Raw genomic sequence first — 14,007 nt, 5'->3', positions numbered from 1 at the left:
GGCAGCTGAGTTTGTTCTCTAACAGGAGTGTAAGGAAAACCCAGTAGTTGATCTATGCTAAGTTCTGTCTTTTTAGTTTCCTAATCAGTTTTCTCATGCACTGTAGCAATAGTATCCAGTTCCTAAGTGTGTCTTTTGAGGAAAATTTTGTAGCTGGCAAGGTTTGCATGTCTTTCACTTCCTTTAATGAGGATGCTTCGAAAGGCTGAAGAACTCTCTACAAAGCAAAATGTTATTTTATTATAGTTCTTCATGTTGTCTTCTATAAATGAAGAGGGGACAAAAGAGAACTAGAAAGAAAAACAAGTGAGAAATCATTATTTAAAATCAGTGGTCGTTAAAAAGCTTTGCAGTAGATTACGTATCTCTTCATGACATTTCAAGCTTTATTTCTTAGTATTATGCTTAAGTGTAATGGAAAGATTTGTGTTCTTTCAGAATCTTTTAAAACACAGTTGCCTGAAATGGTGGCACAGGCACATCTGCGCAGAGTATTCCCTGCACAGAATAGGCAAGTTTTTTCTGTTTATTGAATGCGTGAGGTTTTCTTGTGCCAGGCTGTGCACTTGCTGTCCATGTGGTTTCCATTTTAAAAGCAGATTTGGAGGGAACTAGCGCTTGAAATGCCCTTATGACCATTCTGACCAATAACTCTGAAGAATTAACTGTGACAGTATTAACCAAAAGCTAAAACTAAATGATATGCGCATAAAAAGGCAAGTGAACACTAGTCAGAAATTTATTCCCCTGCCCCCCCCCTCCTTTTTAATTGAAGCATCTTGATATCATGCTAATGGTGAATACAGTTGTTTAACATAAAGTGCTTTTCATACTAGACAAAACCTGGTTGATTTCTTTGCATTATAAAAACACCAAAGAACATCTTATTTTTTTGTGCATGTGTGAATGAGCAGAGAAAGATTAGAGCCGAAGTTTAAAATCTATTGACTTTTATTTTATGTTTTTATTCCTCCTTGGTAGGCGTGAAAGATTCACTTTAAAAAACTCCAAAAATTCAAAAAAGTGCTGTTGACATTTTTACAATTATCTTGATTTTTTTTTTGTATTAGAACAAAGGAAAGCAACAGCTGAGATCTGAGTTTAAGATAATAAGGAATAGTTTAAAATAATTTACAAAAATGGAAGAGCTTGTCATTAAAAATTAAGTAAGGCTTGTTGCTGTGTTGCTAAGCGTTTAGTGTGGTGACAGTCTATCCCAAACCTCTGCTAGCAAACAGGACTTCATTGAGTCACATCTCCAAAAGTTAGAAAGCTCATTAATGGCTTCTGCTGTGAAACATAAAATAATATATTCACTGACTGGTCAGTAATTAGTGCCAACTAGTGTTTGTCCTTCGTTATAGAAATATTCTGGTTCAGTTATTCCAGAGCCAAAAGAAATTAATTTTTTAAAAAACTAACTCTTTGGTATTCATGTAGGTGTATTTTACTGCCAGCAATCTCCTTTTGCTTTTATTTGAAAATTGAAATAGCTCTTCAGCCCACTGGGCCTGGGAGAACACGAACTCATTTCCCAGTCTCCTGCTTCTTTGTTGAAACAGTTCAGTTCACTGACTCGGCAGCCCCCAAAGCACCAAGCCATTAGTGTCATAGCTTGATCCACTTTCTCTCTTTGGTATTTGTTTTTATAAAGTAGCAGAGAATTTAGATAGTGTAAAGCAGAGCAGAAAGTGTGGAAAATCCACTTGAAATTTTCCATTTCCTCCTTTGCACCAGTAGTCTGCATGGAGTCAGCCAAGGGCCCAGCTGAACTCCGGGAAATCTGGTTTTGAGGCAACAGGAAAACTGAAATTCATTTTCACTATCCTCATGGAAATAAGATGAGCATTGCTGAAGTTCAGGCATTTTTTCCATGGAAAACCTTTCAGCAGGGGACAACACTATAGTCACAATTCACATCTCTGGGGTTCTGCTACTGCAGGTTGTGGATTTCTTTCTAGCCTATATTACAACATGTGCCTTACAGCGCTTGGTTACTTTTAAAGACCATTATAAAGGTTTTTGGTGTTTGTGGATTTAGTTTGGGGAATGCCTGGTGAGTGCAGCTTGTTCAGCATAAGCACTAGTGACATTCTCAGACACAGATCAACTGTGAGGTGAGATAGTCCCAAAATTAGGGCTGCAGAAGTTGGTCACCTGTTTGTGTCAGGATTTGTAAATAACAGAGGAAGACAGGAGGAAAACAAAACTTAATGTTAAGGTGGTCAAACACTTGTTCTTAATGAACACTTAAAAAGCTAAGACTTGCATACAGTTGTGTAATTGAAATAGTAACATATGCCATAAAAAGCTAAACAATCATTCTTCTCCCCCACCATCCAGCTCTTTTCTTAAGGAATCTTTTTTTTTTTCCTCTGAAGCTCTATTAGATGTACATATTTATAAGACATCCAAGAAAAATGTGATACTTTGATTAATGGTTCCAGGAAGGAAATAATTCAGCCAGCACACATAAAAAAAAAAAAAAAGAAAAAGGGGAAAAATGTTTTGTTTTGTTTTGTTTTTTTACTGATGTGTTATCTCTATAATATTTGATCTGTATCTGTAGTAAAGGTTAGGTGTAGAACATCACCCTGAAGGTATCTCTTGCTGTCAGTGGATCATGGATGTCAGCCTTGACAGGTATCCTCTGGTGACGTTATAAAGCATATGTGGCTTATTTTAACCAAAGCTGTCCATACTTTTGTCTTGTCTTGTTAGAAGATGTTCCTACTTTCTCCCTAGTGTCTCACTTTTTTTAGTCATCCTTAAACTAAGAAATATCTTGTGAAATCTTGTTAGCTGGTTTTAATTGTTTTTCTTTTGCTAACTTCTAAAAGCCATTACATCTACCTTAAAAGATAAAGTACATCATATTTTTACTGATACTGCAGAAAAAATGACTTTTTTTTATTTGACTCATAAGTTCTAGTTACTGCAGACGTTTCACTCTCAGTGCTGTGTGTCTTCCATACTTTTAAGCCACAAATCCTGCAAAGACTGCCCATCACTTGTTCTATGACTTTGTATAGAACTATATAACTGTCAAGCCTTAAGCACATACTTCAGTTCTCGTAGTTCAGAAGCTTGCTGGTATGGATGCTCACCAGCACTCAGGGATCCCTGAGAGGAGGGGAGAGAAGGAGCTGGGGTTTTTTGCTTGCTTCTGTCTACCTGATTCTCTCATAAAACACAAGCAACTAATACACTGTTGATGATGTGTCAAGAGGAAAAAAAACCAACAAATAAATAGAATCTGAAGAGCCCACTGAATGGATTCCATTGATATTTTGCCATTTAACGAGTAAATGATGCCAGTAAAACTTGTGCTGTCATTTAATCATAAGCGTGTTCACTTGACACACATGGAGTGCCTTGTCTAGGAAGTTATGCTACGTCTTGCCAAAATCTGCCATAGAAAAAGAAATGAAAGTGTCCACAGAAGTATTCAAAAATAAGGGCTGAAATAGTTTTATCTGTTCATTATATGAATGATCCCCTATTTTATAGGAAAGGAGAAGGAGGGCATACAGGACAGACTACATAGCTTGACATACTTAAGGAGCAGGAGACTTTCAGGCCATACTGTAAAATTAAGGTTTGAAGTCAGTCTGTGTTGCTGACTATTGCAGAGATTCATTGCGAAGTGGAAAAAAAGGGACTGTGTGTCTTTCTGTAGTAAATGGTGCCTGTATAAACAGCCAGGATCTGACTTGTCCTGTGTTTTGGATCTCCTAAATGCTTGTTCAGCTGATAGGGTAATGACCCATCTTGCTAAAAGCCTCTTTATAGTAGAACTGCTGCTGCAGGGTAAAATGGTTCACAATTTAAGAAAACAATCTAATGAACATCACTTGGGTTCCTGGAGCTGAGCATACATTTCTATTTCAGCACTAATGTGCAGTGAGCTTTGGTTAATTTATTTTAGGAGTAACTGGGTGTTCAATAGCAAGCTTGCCTTCATGTATGGAGAACAAAAACTATTTGGGAGCTGGGCAGGAGTAAAGAGACACAACGTACTGAGAGCCCCTTTGGGATTTGCAAAGTGACCAGTGCCTGGGATCTGTGCTGCCTTGCTGAGCTCAGTGTGGAGCACAGGCAGGGCCTCAGGGGAAATGGAAGAACACGTGTAAAATACTCCGTGGTATCTCTTAAGTCCTGTGAAGTTTTCTCTTGCTCATCTTTCGAAGGGCAGCAGGCAAAGAGGTGCCAGCTAAAGGTGCTGCTGTTGAAATACCACTGAGACTTCAGCCGAGCTTTGTAGAGGAGGATCATGGAGCACTCTTCAAACATCAGTTCAGTTTCACACTAGCAAGGTAAAAGACTGCCAGTAATACTTTAGACTGGCTGTAGGTAGAAACCATATGATTAGCTTGCCCAGGTAAGTCAGTAGTAAGGGCTGGAGTAGCTGTCTCCCTGTTGTACTTGTAGCACATTTATCCTGTGCAGAAATAGGCCACGTACTTTATTGACTGTAGTAATCAGTAGATCTCTATCATTTAACAAACTCCAAGACTTAACAAATCTTTACTACTCACAGAAGCCAAAGTTCCTGCTCAAACAGTAACTCAGCTACTCTTGTTGATTTCTGTCTTAAAATACCCCAAACAAAAGCAAATGGTGGTTCAGCCCTTTAGGAAGAGAGACAGATGAGGAGCATGGTGCAGTGTGGGTACACGGCAGAGGTCACAGTGGGACAGAAACAATGTCAAACTTGCATTTCACGATACTGAATTGCAGCTTGATTTTCCACACTTTAATGTTCTTTGAAAGCCAAAGTTGTTTGTTTCTGTGCATTTGAATCCACTTTGCAAGTCATGGACAAAGATTTAAGTGAAAGGATGTGTGACTATGTGCCATGTAATACTTATTGAGAAGACAGAAGTTGGTTACAGAAAATGAAGAGGATTGGGTATTGTGAAATCAAAGTTTAAATGTGCTCCAGGTAGAAGTAGTGTGATAGGGACAGCAAAGTATGGACCTTAAAGGCAAGCTGCTACTATGAAGTTACAGGGCATCCGTAACTGATGGGGATGCCAGGTACTGCAGATGAGCAGGGAGGAACTAACAAAATGTAATACACATCCAGCAAAACGCCGTTTTAATATGTAGGTTAATATTTCTGAACCTGCTTCCTTCAGGGTTCAGTTGTTTCCTCCAGCAAGCCGTGTCTGAAGGTACTTCAGCTTTCTGTGCCGTTGGAGTCTGTGGAGGAAGCAGCTGCTTTTGCACACTTCTGGTGCAAACAAGGGTGCACTGCCGAAATGCCAGTGAGTTAACCAACAAAGAAGCACACGTGCGAGAGAGCACCCAAAAGCAGAATTAGTGGTTGCTAAATGGGTGGGATATATAGGAGCGTGGCTGGAGATGTACAGACTGGTGCTGCTTAGTCTGGTGAGGCATTCACCCTGACGGTGGCACCAAGGCTTGGGCAACTGTACGGGTGTCACGGGTTTCCCTTCTGCTGCTGTAGGCTGAAGCTTTAGTGCTCTAGCACACATCTTACAGAAAGGAGCATCATAAAATGCCGTGTGGCCTCGCAGTCAACAAGGCTCGACCTTTTCATGCCCTTCTCCCCAGAGTCGACAGCTGAGCTTCCACTGGATTCACCTGCAGGACCAGGACTTAGCCCAGCTTCCTTATCCTGCTGGTGAGAAGTCCCTGTGAGACTTTATCAGTTTTTGTTGGCTTTATAAAGACCTAGCTGGCTAACCACTCTCCAGTTTCTGTTTGTTTTGATGTTTGTGTTGTTTTGTTGAAGAGCCAGCCTGCTCCTGTCAGGATTATCGTTGGCATTACACAGTGCAAACAGAAGACTATGAGGGACCAGACTGTGTGCCAGCAGTGCTTGCTTCCTTTGGGCTTTGGTAATTGAATGTGATGTGCTAGTTTTATTTATCTGTGTATTTATTTGCCCCTTACTCTAGTAGCAGATGTCTTAAGCCATCCCTTAAATTGGTAGTTAGCGTGTGTTAAGCATGAGGTAGTTCTGAGGTGTTTTTTAGATGAGGACATACACACAGGGTAGGTGTGTAAGTATTATTTAGCTTCTGCATGCACCTGGTTCAGTGGATAGTTTGTTTTGCTTGCTGCACAGGGGCTCTTGTTGATGAGTACTTTGGAAGTGTCAGGGTGACTACTTTTGGTTGTTTGCTTCAAATTTGGGTATTAAAATTCACTTATCTTAGACAGGGAGAAAGATTTCCCTACTGCACCTTTTAATGGCACTTTGGAAATCCTAGCTCATAGTGCCATGGGGTGATATGTTCCACTGCTAAAAGAGGGATATCCTGACATTTTCGGTGGCAAAATATGAAAAACTACAGTAGACACAGGTATGAAGGAGCTGTGGAGTCTCTCACTCACTTGACCAGTGAAGTGTGGGGGCTTTTCTGCTGTCCTTCAGACAGGAGCATGTTTGAGAGCTGGACTGCCCTTGATTTGAGCTCTTAAATTGTATATTGCTAGTTAGTCTGGGCATTATATGGAAATGTTAACATTGGAAAAAATACTCCATGCTGCTGTTGGTAATTGCAGTAACCCTCTGTCTGTTACCTTGCCTAAAAACTTCCGAGAGTCTTGCATTAGTGCCCCATATTTTTGTTACAGGGTTTAGTATCTCTCTGATGGTCATCAATACTTAAGAGTTTGTGAACTTACAACTGTTTTTGCATGACAGGTCACAGTAATGAAAGGCAGTAGTAGGAATAAGGAGCATTCGACAGAAGGAGAAGGAACTGGGAAGCGACCAAAAAGAAAGTGTCTTCAGTGGCATCCCCTGCTTGCCAAGAAACTCCTTGACTTCTCTGAAGAGGAAGAAGAAGAGGAGGAAGAGGAAGATATTGATAAGGTAGACTTCATTGGATGCTTTGACCATAGAAGGTTACTGGTGGGTCAGATTCTAGCCCGCAGTGTTTTTGTTTTGTTTGCTTCTTGCTGCTCTCTTTTCTTTAATGGTTAAAAGAGAAAAAGAAGATAAAGCTGTCAACTTCTTTTTAGTGTCTTTGCACGTGAAATTTAACTTACCCTCCAGAATACTGAGAGCATGGGTGGAATAATCTCTTTGATGCTTGGTATTTTGGTATTGTTGAATGATGCTAGCCTTACTCTTTTTCTGTAAGGACCCCTCAATGCGGCACCTCAAAACCTGTACAGTTAGACTCATCGTCTGTAGCAAGAAGTGGGAATAGAAGGTGATGTGTTTTGGAGATGTGTCGTTTCCAACATGTGGATAATGTTCATATCTGCATCTCCTTGATGCTTTGCTAAGGCAGGAAGGGAGAAGCTGGTGCTGAGGAGGTTGCCTTGAGCCACATACTGATAAGGAAGAGTGACCTCAACAAGGATAAGGAGCAGCAAGGAGGAGCCATATACTCTTGACAGTGCTTTCAGTTGACCTTACAGGTCACTTGCCAAAATGTGGCATAAAACAGCTGTGTTGCAGTTGGGTAGGAGGTGGTTTTCTGTCTCATAAGTTTCATTCAGTCACAGCTGTGGTGTGTCCCATGCAGGAATGATAGGATGATCTGTGAGCAGAGAGCATGTTTTGGCAGTGTATTCTGTTGAGATTTGCTCTCTGGCTCTGACTGGGCAGCTATGGAGTGGCTGCACTGCAGCACAGCTCACAGGCTGAGTAATGAACAGCAGGCGATGGGAGGAATAGCTGTTTCCTGTGTGCTTTCCTATGCATGTTGCAATTGCAAACATAAGTGATCGAGGTCCAAGGTAGCTCTGCTCACCTCATCCCACTGAGATGATTTCTAGGTTGTAGGAAGGGGTTAGGGAGGATCTCCATCCTCCAGCCCCTTTAGGACTGGAGAATGGTCCTCATCTTAAACTCTGACTTGCAAGTGGAGCAGGTTTCTAAGTCTTGCAGAAAGCGTGCATGAACTTTGGACCATCAAGCATGGAAGTTTGATGTAGCACTGTGTCCTCAGGACAGAAAGCATGGCCTTTGGAGACAGCTGTATGTATCCACGTGTGTCTCCCTCACTCACACACGCAGCATCCACAGACTCTCAGTATCTGTGAGAAGCATGGATAACTGAGTGTACACCCTTTCCCTTTTGGTTCTGCTAGGTGCCGCTCCTTGGTGCTGACGGTTTGGAGCAGGATGCTGATGAAACCGAAGATGACGAGTCCTCAGAGCAGCGAGCTCGCCGACCAATGAATGCATTTCTCTTGTTCTGCAAACGCCATCGCTCTCTCGTGCGAAAAGAACACCCTCGCCTTGATAACCGTGGCGCAACCAAGATCTTGGCGGATTGGTGGGCTGTTCTAGATCCAAAAGAAAAGCAGAAATACACTGACATGGCCAAGGAGGTATGGACTATCTGAATGGTGGATGTAAAGGGAGGCCTTTACACATTTATGTCTGTCTTCTGTTTCTCAGTGTATTAGATGTTTGCTTTGGAGTCTCTTTCTTCCCTGAATTCCTGAGCTTCCCCACTGGGATTATGGTGCTGTTCTCGCTTTGATTCACTTGGTTCTTTAGACCAGAATGAAAAGAAATTGGGTCTGTGTACTCAAACTAACCTGACTATAGTAGTCACTAGAACAAATAAATGTACCTTGTGATAGATACCACCTGTTAATTCCTGTGGTACAAGCCTTAACACGGCTAGAGTGTGGCCATTGAAAACATTACATTATATGGTTCAGTATCAGCTCACTGTAGTGATAATTCTCCAAGCTGTGCATTTGTCATGGATAATATAGGTTACTATTATCATATAGGTGGACTAAGCCAAAAGCATAGTCAACAAACATAGTCCCTCTTTACCTTTGATGCTAAAGAATTTTATATTTACTAGTGTTTCATGAAGTACTTTCCCTATGTGCTGCTACCAGTTTCTGATACAGCAGCCTTTGGTGAGGCAGAGTCCGACTCCCACATCAGAGAGCAAGACACAGTCAGAGTTCTTTAACTGAGAGCAAGGAAAAGGGGTTTATCGCTATGTTTTGCAAAATTGTACATCACTTTAAAATGTAAATGAGGCTTCTTAAGAAATGGCTTGCATGGTAAGCTGGCCCCAAGAAGACTGCAGATATCAGTAGTGGAGAGTGAAAGACAAAGTCAGTTACTTAGGCTGATAACGTCACCCCAAACCACATCACTGTAATTACCTGTGTGATCTAGATTGCAGGTAACCATGGAATTAAATCTTAGAGAAAATAGTGGAGGGCCAACGAGAAGGAAGAACATCTCTTATTCGTCAAGTACACGAGTGTACTGTGAGTACAGATTAGCTGTGAAACAGCTGGGCAAATGATTACCCAGACCAGTCCTGACACCCGAAGGTGTCTGCTGCTGTTAATGCACGTATGTACGGTCTGGCTGTTCCGTGGTTTGTGTGAGCGTGGAAGGACCCACAGGAAGAATGAAGTGTTCTGCGTGACAGATCCTTTTTGAAGCAGGGTCAGTAGTGTACCCCTTTAGTCCCCCATCTGTGACACAGTGTTTAAATACTTGAATTTTTAGCTTTGTCCGACCATTCCTGATGTGTTCTGCATGCCCACTTACAAATTAGCGATGCTTTTTGAAATGGCTGGGAAAAGGGCAATTAGGACATCCTGTACAGATACAGAGGAAAGAAAGATGAAGAAATAAATTTTGGAAGAAACAAACCTGACGTGACTGTTTTTCTTAGCCTTGTGTGAAGGAAACTCATTAAGAAGGAAAATAATTACAGAACTTCTGTGTGGAGTGACAGATCTGAGACTATTAATCATGATGTTGTAGAAGTCATTGTTCCTGTAGTGATTTATTTATTTTTCTTGGCATCATGAACAAATTGCATACTCAATGTCAAAGAGAAACAATAAGTTTAGATCATTACAGCTAGTTCCAAGAATATGTAAAGAAAGCATATAATTTTTGATCTTTAAGCAGTTGTATGTTACAACAATAATTAGCAGCTATATCGTAACATTGAGTGTATTTGGGCCTTCTTCACCACCAGGCCTGTATTTTCTTTGTGTCTCTGTGTGTCAGTTGTTTGTTTTAACACTCACTTTCATAGTTAAGTTTACTGCTGAGACTGTCAAAAAGATGATAATGTTAACTCTAGTGCAAACCATTTATTGTTGGGTTTGTTTGTTTGTTTTCCCTAAGGAGAGCTCATTTAAAAGTCAACAAGGTGACTGCCTTTGGAAGGACATAAAATTTACCTTTGTATTAATCTTCTGCTTGTGTACCTATATGTATAAACTCATTGAGGTTTAAAGTATAGTGGATGAGCTTCCATTATTTATTTAAGTGTACCTTTTTAGAGCCCTTTGACTTTCAGTTTTCACCACACAGCCTCTAGTCACCACCCTGGCAGGGCATACATCTACTAAAGGACCCCATGTCCTGTCTGCTATGCGCACCACATCCTGTGTACCCTGAGCTTCTGAATCACTCTTCCAGAGATAGGAATGGACATGACAGAAGTGGTCCATACTCCAGTGGCTACAAACCCTGTTATTTTACGGTCTCAAGAAGCCAAAGTTCACAAAGCCAGTTAGCTCAGATCAAGCATCGAACAAGCAGCTTTCAGTTTCCTACCTGTTTATTACCAGCAATTGATACTATCTCAGCAGTGTGCAAATCAAGGCATTGACATGCTTGCGTACGCTATCTAGCTGTATGCAAGATCTAGAATTTTGGAAGATAGTGAGGCACCCAAACACTTTGCCAAGTGAAATTATGAGAACTTTTCTGTTGGGGTGTACGTTTATCTGTGTTTTCCACTGAGAAGGATAATTAGGTCTGGGGTTCATTTAGGAATGTGTGAAAATCCTATTATGTACTTGTCTGTACCTTAGGGTACCCTGATTTCCTACAAAAACTGTCCCCGTGCTCACTCTATTCTTGGTCTTGTCATTTATGGTGTCTGGAAGCAGTGTCTGCCCTGGAGACCTCATACTGTGCCTGCAGAGCTCAGTTTCAGCTTGTGTTGGTGTTTTCTTTAGGAGCTGGCTTTCTATTTGAATTCTACAGACTTTGTAGATGAACTTAACTTTGAAAGCTTCACTGTAGAAGATTTAAGGCCAGTAGCTGATAAATACTCCCAAGTGGAACCACAAGTGTTCCTGCTGTTTGATAGCATTTCCCTTCACTGATGGGAAGATGAATTCTGGCCACTTGTAAATGTGCTCCAGCACTTTTAGTTACTACAATAATAGGGGTAGGCAGTGTTACAGGGCTTACTGGGAGTATTCAGTTGCCTTGGAAAACATCTGGTAAGGTGATTATTGTTCAAGCCCTGTTTCCCTTGTGCTTCACTTTTAAATATGTCCCTGCATCGGCAAGATCCAGGCAGTCGGGATTGTTTCCTGCAGGGAGCAGCCTGATGAGCCCGAGCTGCTGCCGTTCAGTGGCAGAGCCGCACACTTTTCTGCAGGCGGGCTTAGCCAGTGATTTCACAGGTACGGCCAGCGCAACTGGGAGCTTGCTGTCCTTGTGCTGGCAAGTTCGCCGGGGGACGTGTGGACCATAACGTGTGATGCCAGCACTGCGTCCTCCAGGAGTGACATCCAGTGTAGTATTTTCTGGGGATTTTTCTTTTTGCTGTTAGATCTCTGGGATTCATGTGACCTTTAATAGCCAGCTGGGGGGATTTAAGCATACAATTTAAAGTTAAGCATGTGCTAGCTGCTACCGCTGGGGGTCCTGGTGGACAGCAGGATGACCATGAGCCAGCACTGTGCCCTTGTGGCCAAGAGGGCCAATGGCATCCTGGGGTGTATCAGGAGGGGGGTGGTGAGTAGGTCGAGAGAGGTTCTCCTCCCCCTCTACTCTGCCCTGGTGAGACCGCATCTGGAATATTGTGTCCAGTTCTGGGCCCCTCAGTTCAAGAAGGACAGGGAACTGCTGGAGAGAGTCCAGCGTAGGGCTACAAAGATGATGAAGGGAGCGGAGCATCTCCCTTATGTGGAAAGGCTGAGGGAGCTGGGTCTCTTTAGTTTGCAGAAGAGGAGACTGAGGGGAGACCTCATTCATGTTTATAAATATTTAAAGGGTGAGTGTCACGAGGATGGAGCCAGGCTCTTCTCGGTGACAAACAATGATAGGACAAGAGGTAATGGGCACAAGCTGGAACACAGGAGGTTCCACTTAAATTTGAGAAGAAACTTCTTCTCAGTGAGGGTGACAGTGCACAGGAACAGGCTGCCCAGAGAGCTTGTGGAGTCTCCTTTTCAAATTGTCTCCAATTCAAAACCCGCCTGGACGCCTTCCTGTGTAACCTCATCTAGGTGTTCCTGCTCCGGCAGGGGGATTGGACTAGATGATCTTTTGAGGTCCCTTCCAATCCCTAACGTTCTGTGATTCTGTGATACCCCGAAATGTAACTGTGAGCTCCTGTTCTCACCACCCTGGAGAAAGCAAATCTTTCTTTCTTTGGTGATGAAAGCAGTGCAGGGAGTTGCACTGAGGCTCAGTGCCTTTTTTAACCTCAGCATTAAAGCAGCACAGATCCTTCTGTGTAACACATCCTTCCCCAGGCTTTCACAAAACAAAAATGATACGTCAGACTGATCCCACGAACACATCCAGTGCTTTTTTACCTTACCTGGAACTTCAGGACATGACTCTGCCGGACTGTCCCTGCCACTCGTGTGGGAGTCAAGGCAGTGTCTTTGCATTCCAAGTTATGGACTTATCTTTGGTTTTTTTATTATTTATTTTAAAAGTGACTTTAGAGATGCCCTTAGGCTGCTGTGTTATATTGGTTTCCTGTACAGTTGGTCAAATGGAGGATAACAGTAAGCTCCATTGTTCCCTTTGGCATTTTCTCTTACTGTACAGCTCATTTCAGTTATTTTCTCATGACCTGGCAAGCAGAATATATCTCTTTGTTTCAGGCCTTGGTCTGATAGTCACAAAAATCAATACTGAAAGTCTTCTTGAGATTTGGATCAGGCCCCTGCATGCATATTATAAAATGACTTCTTGGCTGTTGTTTAACTTTGTACATTTTCATTTATCTTGAGTGTTGAAACTGTGAAAGGGACCGATGAGTTGTTCCTTCTCAGTTTGCTCACTCCACTTCAGAAAGTGCAGTTAATGTTCACTTCTTGGCTCTGCAGAGGAAAAAACCCATTAATACACTGGCTCACTTGAATCACTCTTGTTGGAGACTGATTAAAAGCTTATTGCTGCTTCGTCTCGCAAATGGCATGCATTCTGGTTCTCGTTTGATGGGCAGCCTGCTGGCTTGTCAAATTACTCTGTAGAATAATTCAGTTACTCAAAGCAGCAATGCTGATACGAAGAGCTGATGTGCCTCATTGCTAGCGATTCTGTGCTTTTCACTCTGCAGGCTGGAAACATGATTTGTGAGCGGACTGTGACTTGAACAATGGAAGGCAAAGCTGCTGCTCTCTTTCCGCCTCTTCCCTTACCCCCTCCCCTTCCCTTCCCTCCACCAGGCTATTTTTGTGGTGTACTGAGCCCCCAAACCAAACTGAGGAAGGGGGAAAATGGGAGAGGTGAGAGGTGTCCTTAGTTTGCAGATTTAATACATGCACCCTATTCAGAAAATACGGTGTGTATGTGGGTCAGCAGTCCCTACAGATTTTTATTATTTATAGGCATTTCTATAAATATGGGACTTCACACAGCAGGTTCACACGGTGCTGTGCTTCTTGTAAACTGGATCATTTTTATCCTTGCTACAGTCTGGAGGTAGCAAGTGCCAGCTGATAGACTGAGGTGGAATTGAAAGTAAGGGATACACGTACCATGGTGCTCCTGGCACAAGCCATGCCCTTCACTGGTCTGGGGATATGCTGCAGTGTGTCTGTCGGAGGACAAGGTTTTCAGCGCTGTTTTTGGATTTGATACCCAAGGGATTGTTGATTGTTGTTTTTTCCCCCCTCTGCGTGTGTTTCTGTGCAGGCTTGTGCATGAAATGCAGATGCTTCTCTGTGCTGTGACTAGGACTGATGGCAGTAGGGTGAGTGGGTGGGAACATGTGCAATCACGGAGGAAACTTCCTGCAGCTGCCCTGCACTGTACTT

General features: G+C 42.3%; 1 protein-coding gene across 1 annotated transcript in view; it reads left to right on the top strand.

Moving 5' to 3' along the window:
• LOC104544182 (HMG box transcription factor BBX-like) overlaps positions 1 to 14,007 on the top strand; it is a gene marked incomplete at its 3' end in the record, with an annotated part of 126,335 nt that overhangs the window by 72,672 nt on the left and 39,656 nt on the right. The window contains exons 2-3 of the mRNA XM_010188979.1: positions 6,680 to 6,850; positions 8,080 to 8,322. Coding sequence (XP_010187281.1) covers positions 6,689 to 6,850; positions 8,080 to 8,322 — 405 coding nt within the window. The remainder of the gene's footprint in view (positions 1 to 6,679; positions 6,851 to 8,079; positions 8,323 to 14,007) is intronic.

Source organism: Mesitornis unicolor, unplaced genomic scaffold (assembly GCF_000695765.1).
Source record: "Mesitornis unicolor isolate BGI_N332 unplaced genomic scaffold, ASM69576v1 scaffold22927, whole genome shotgun sequence".
NCBI lineage: Eukaryota > Metazoa > Chordata > Aves > Mesitornithiformes > Mesitornithidae > Mesitornis > Mesitornis unicolor.
Note: the sequence above shows the minus strand (reverse complement) of the source record. Positions and strands in the feature narration are given on the sequence as shown.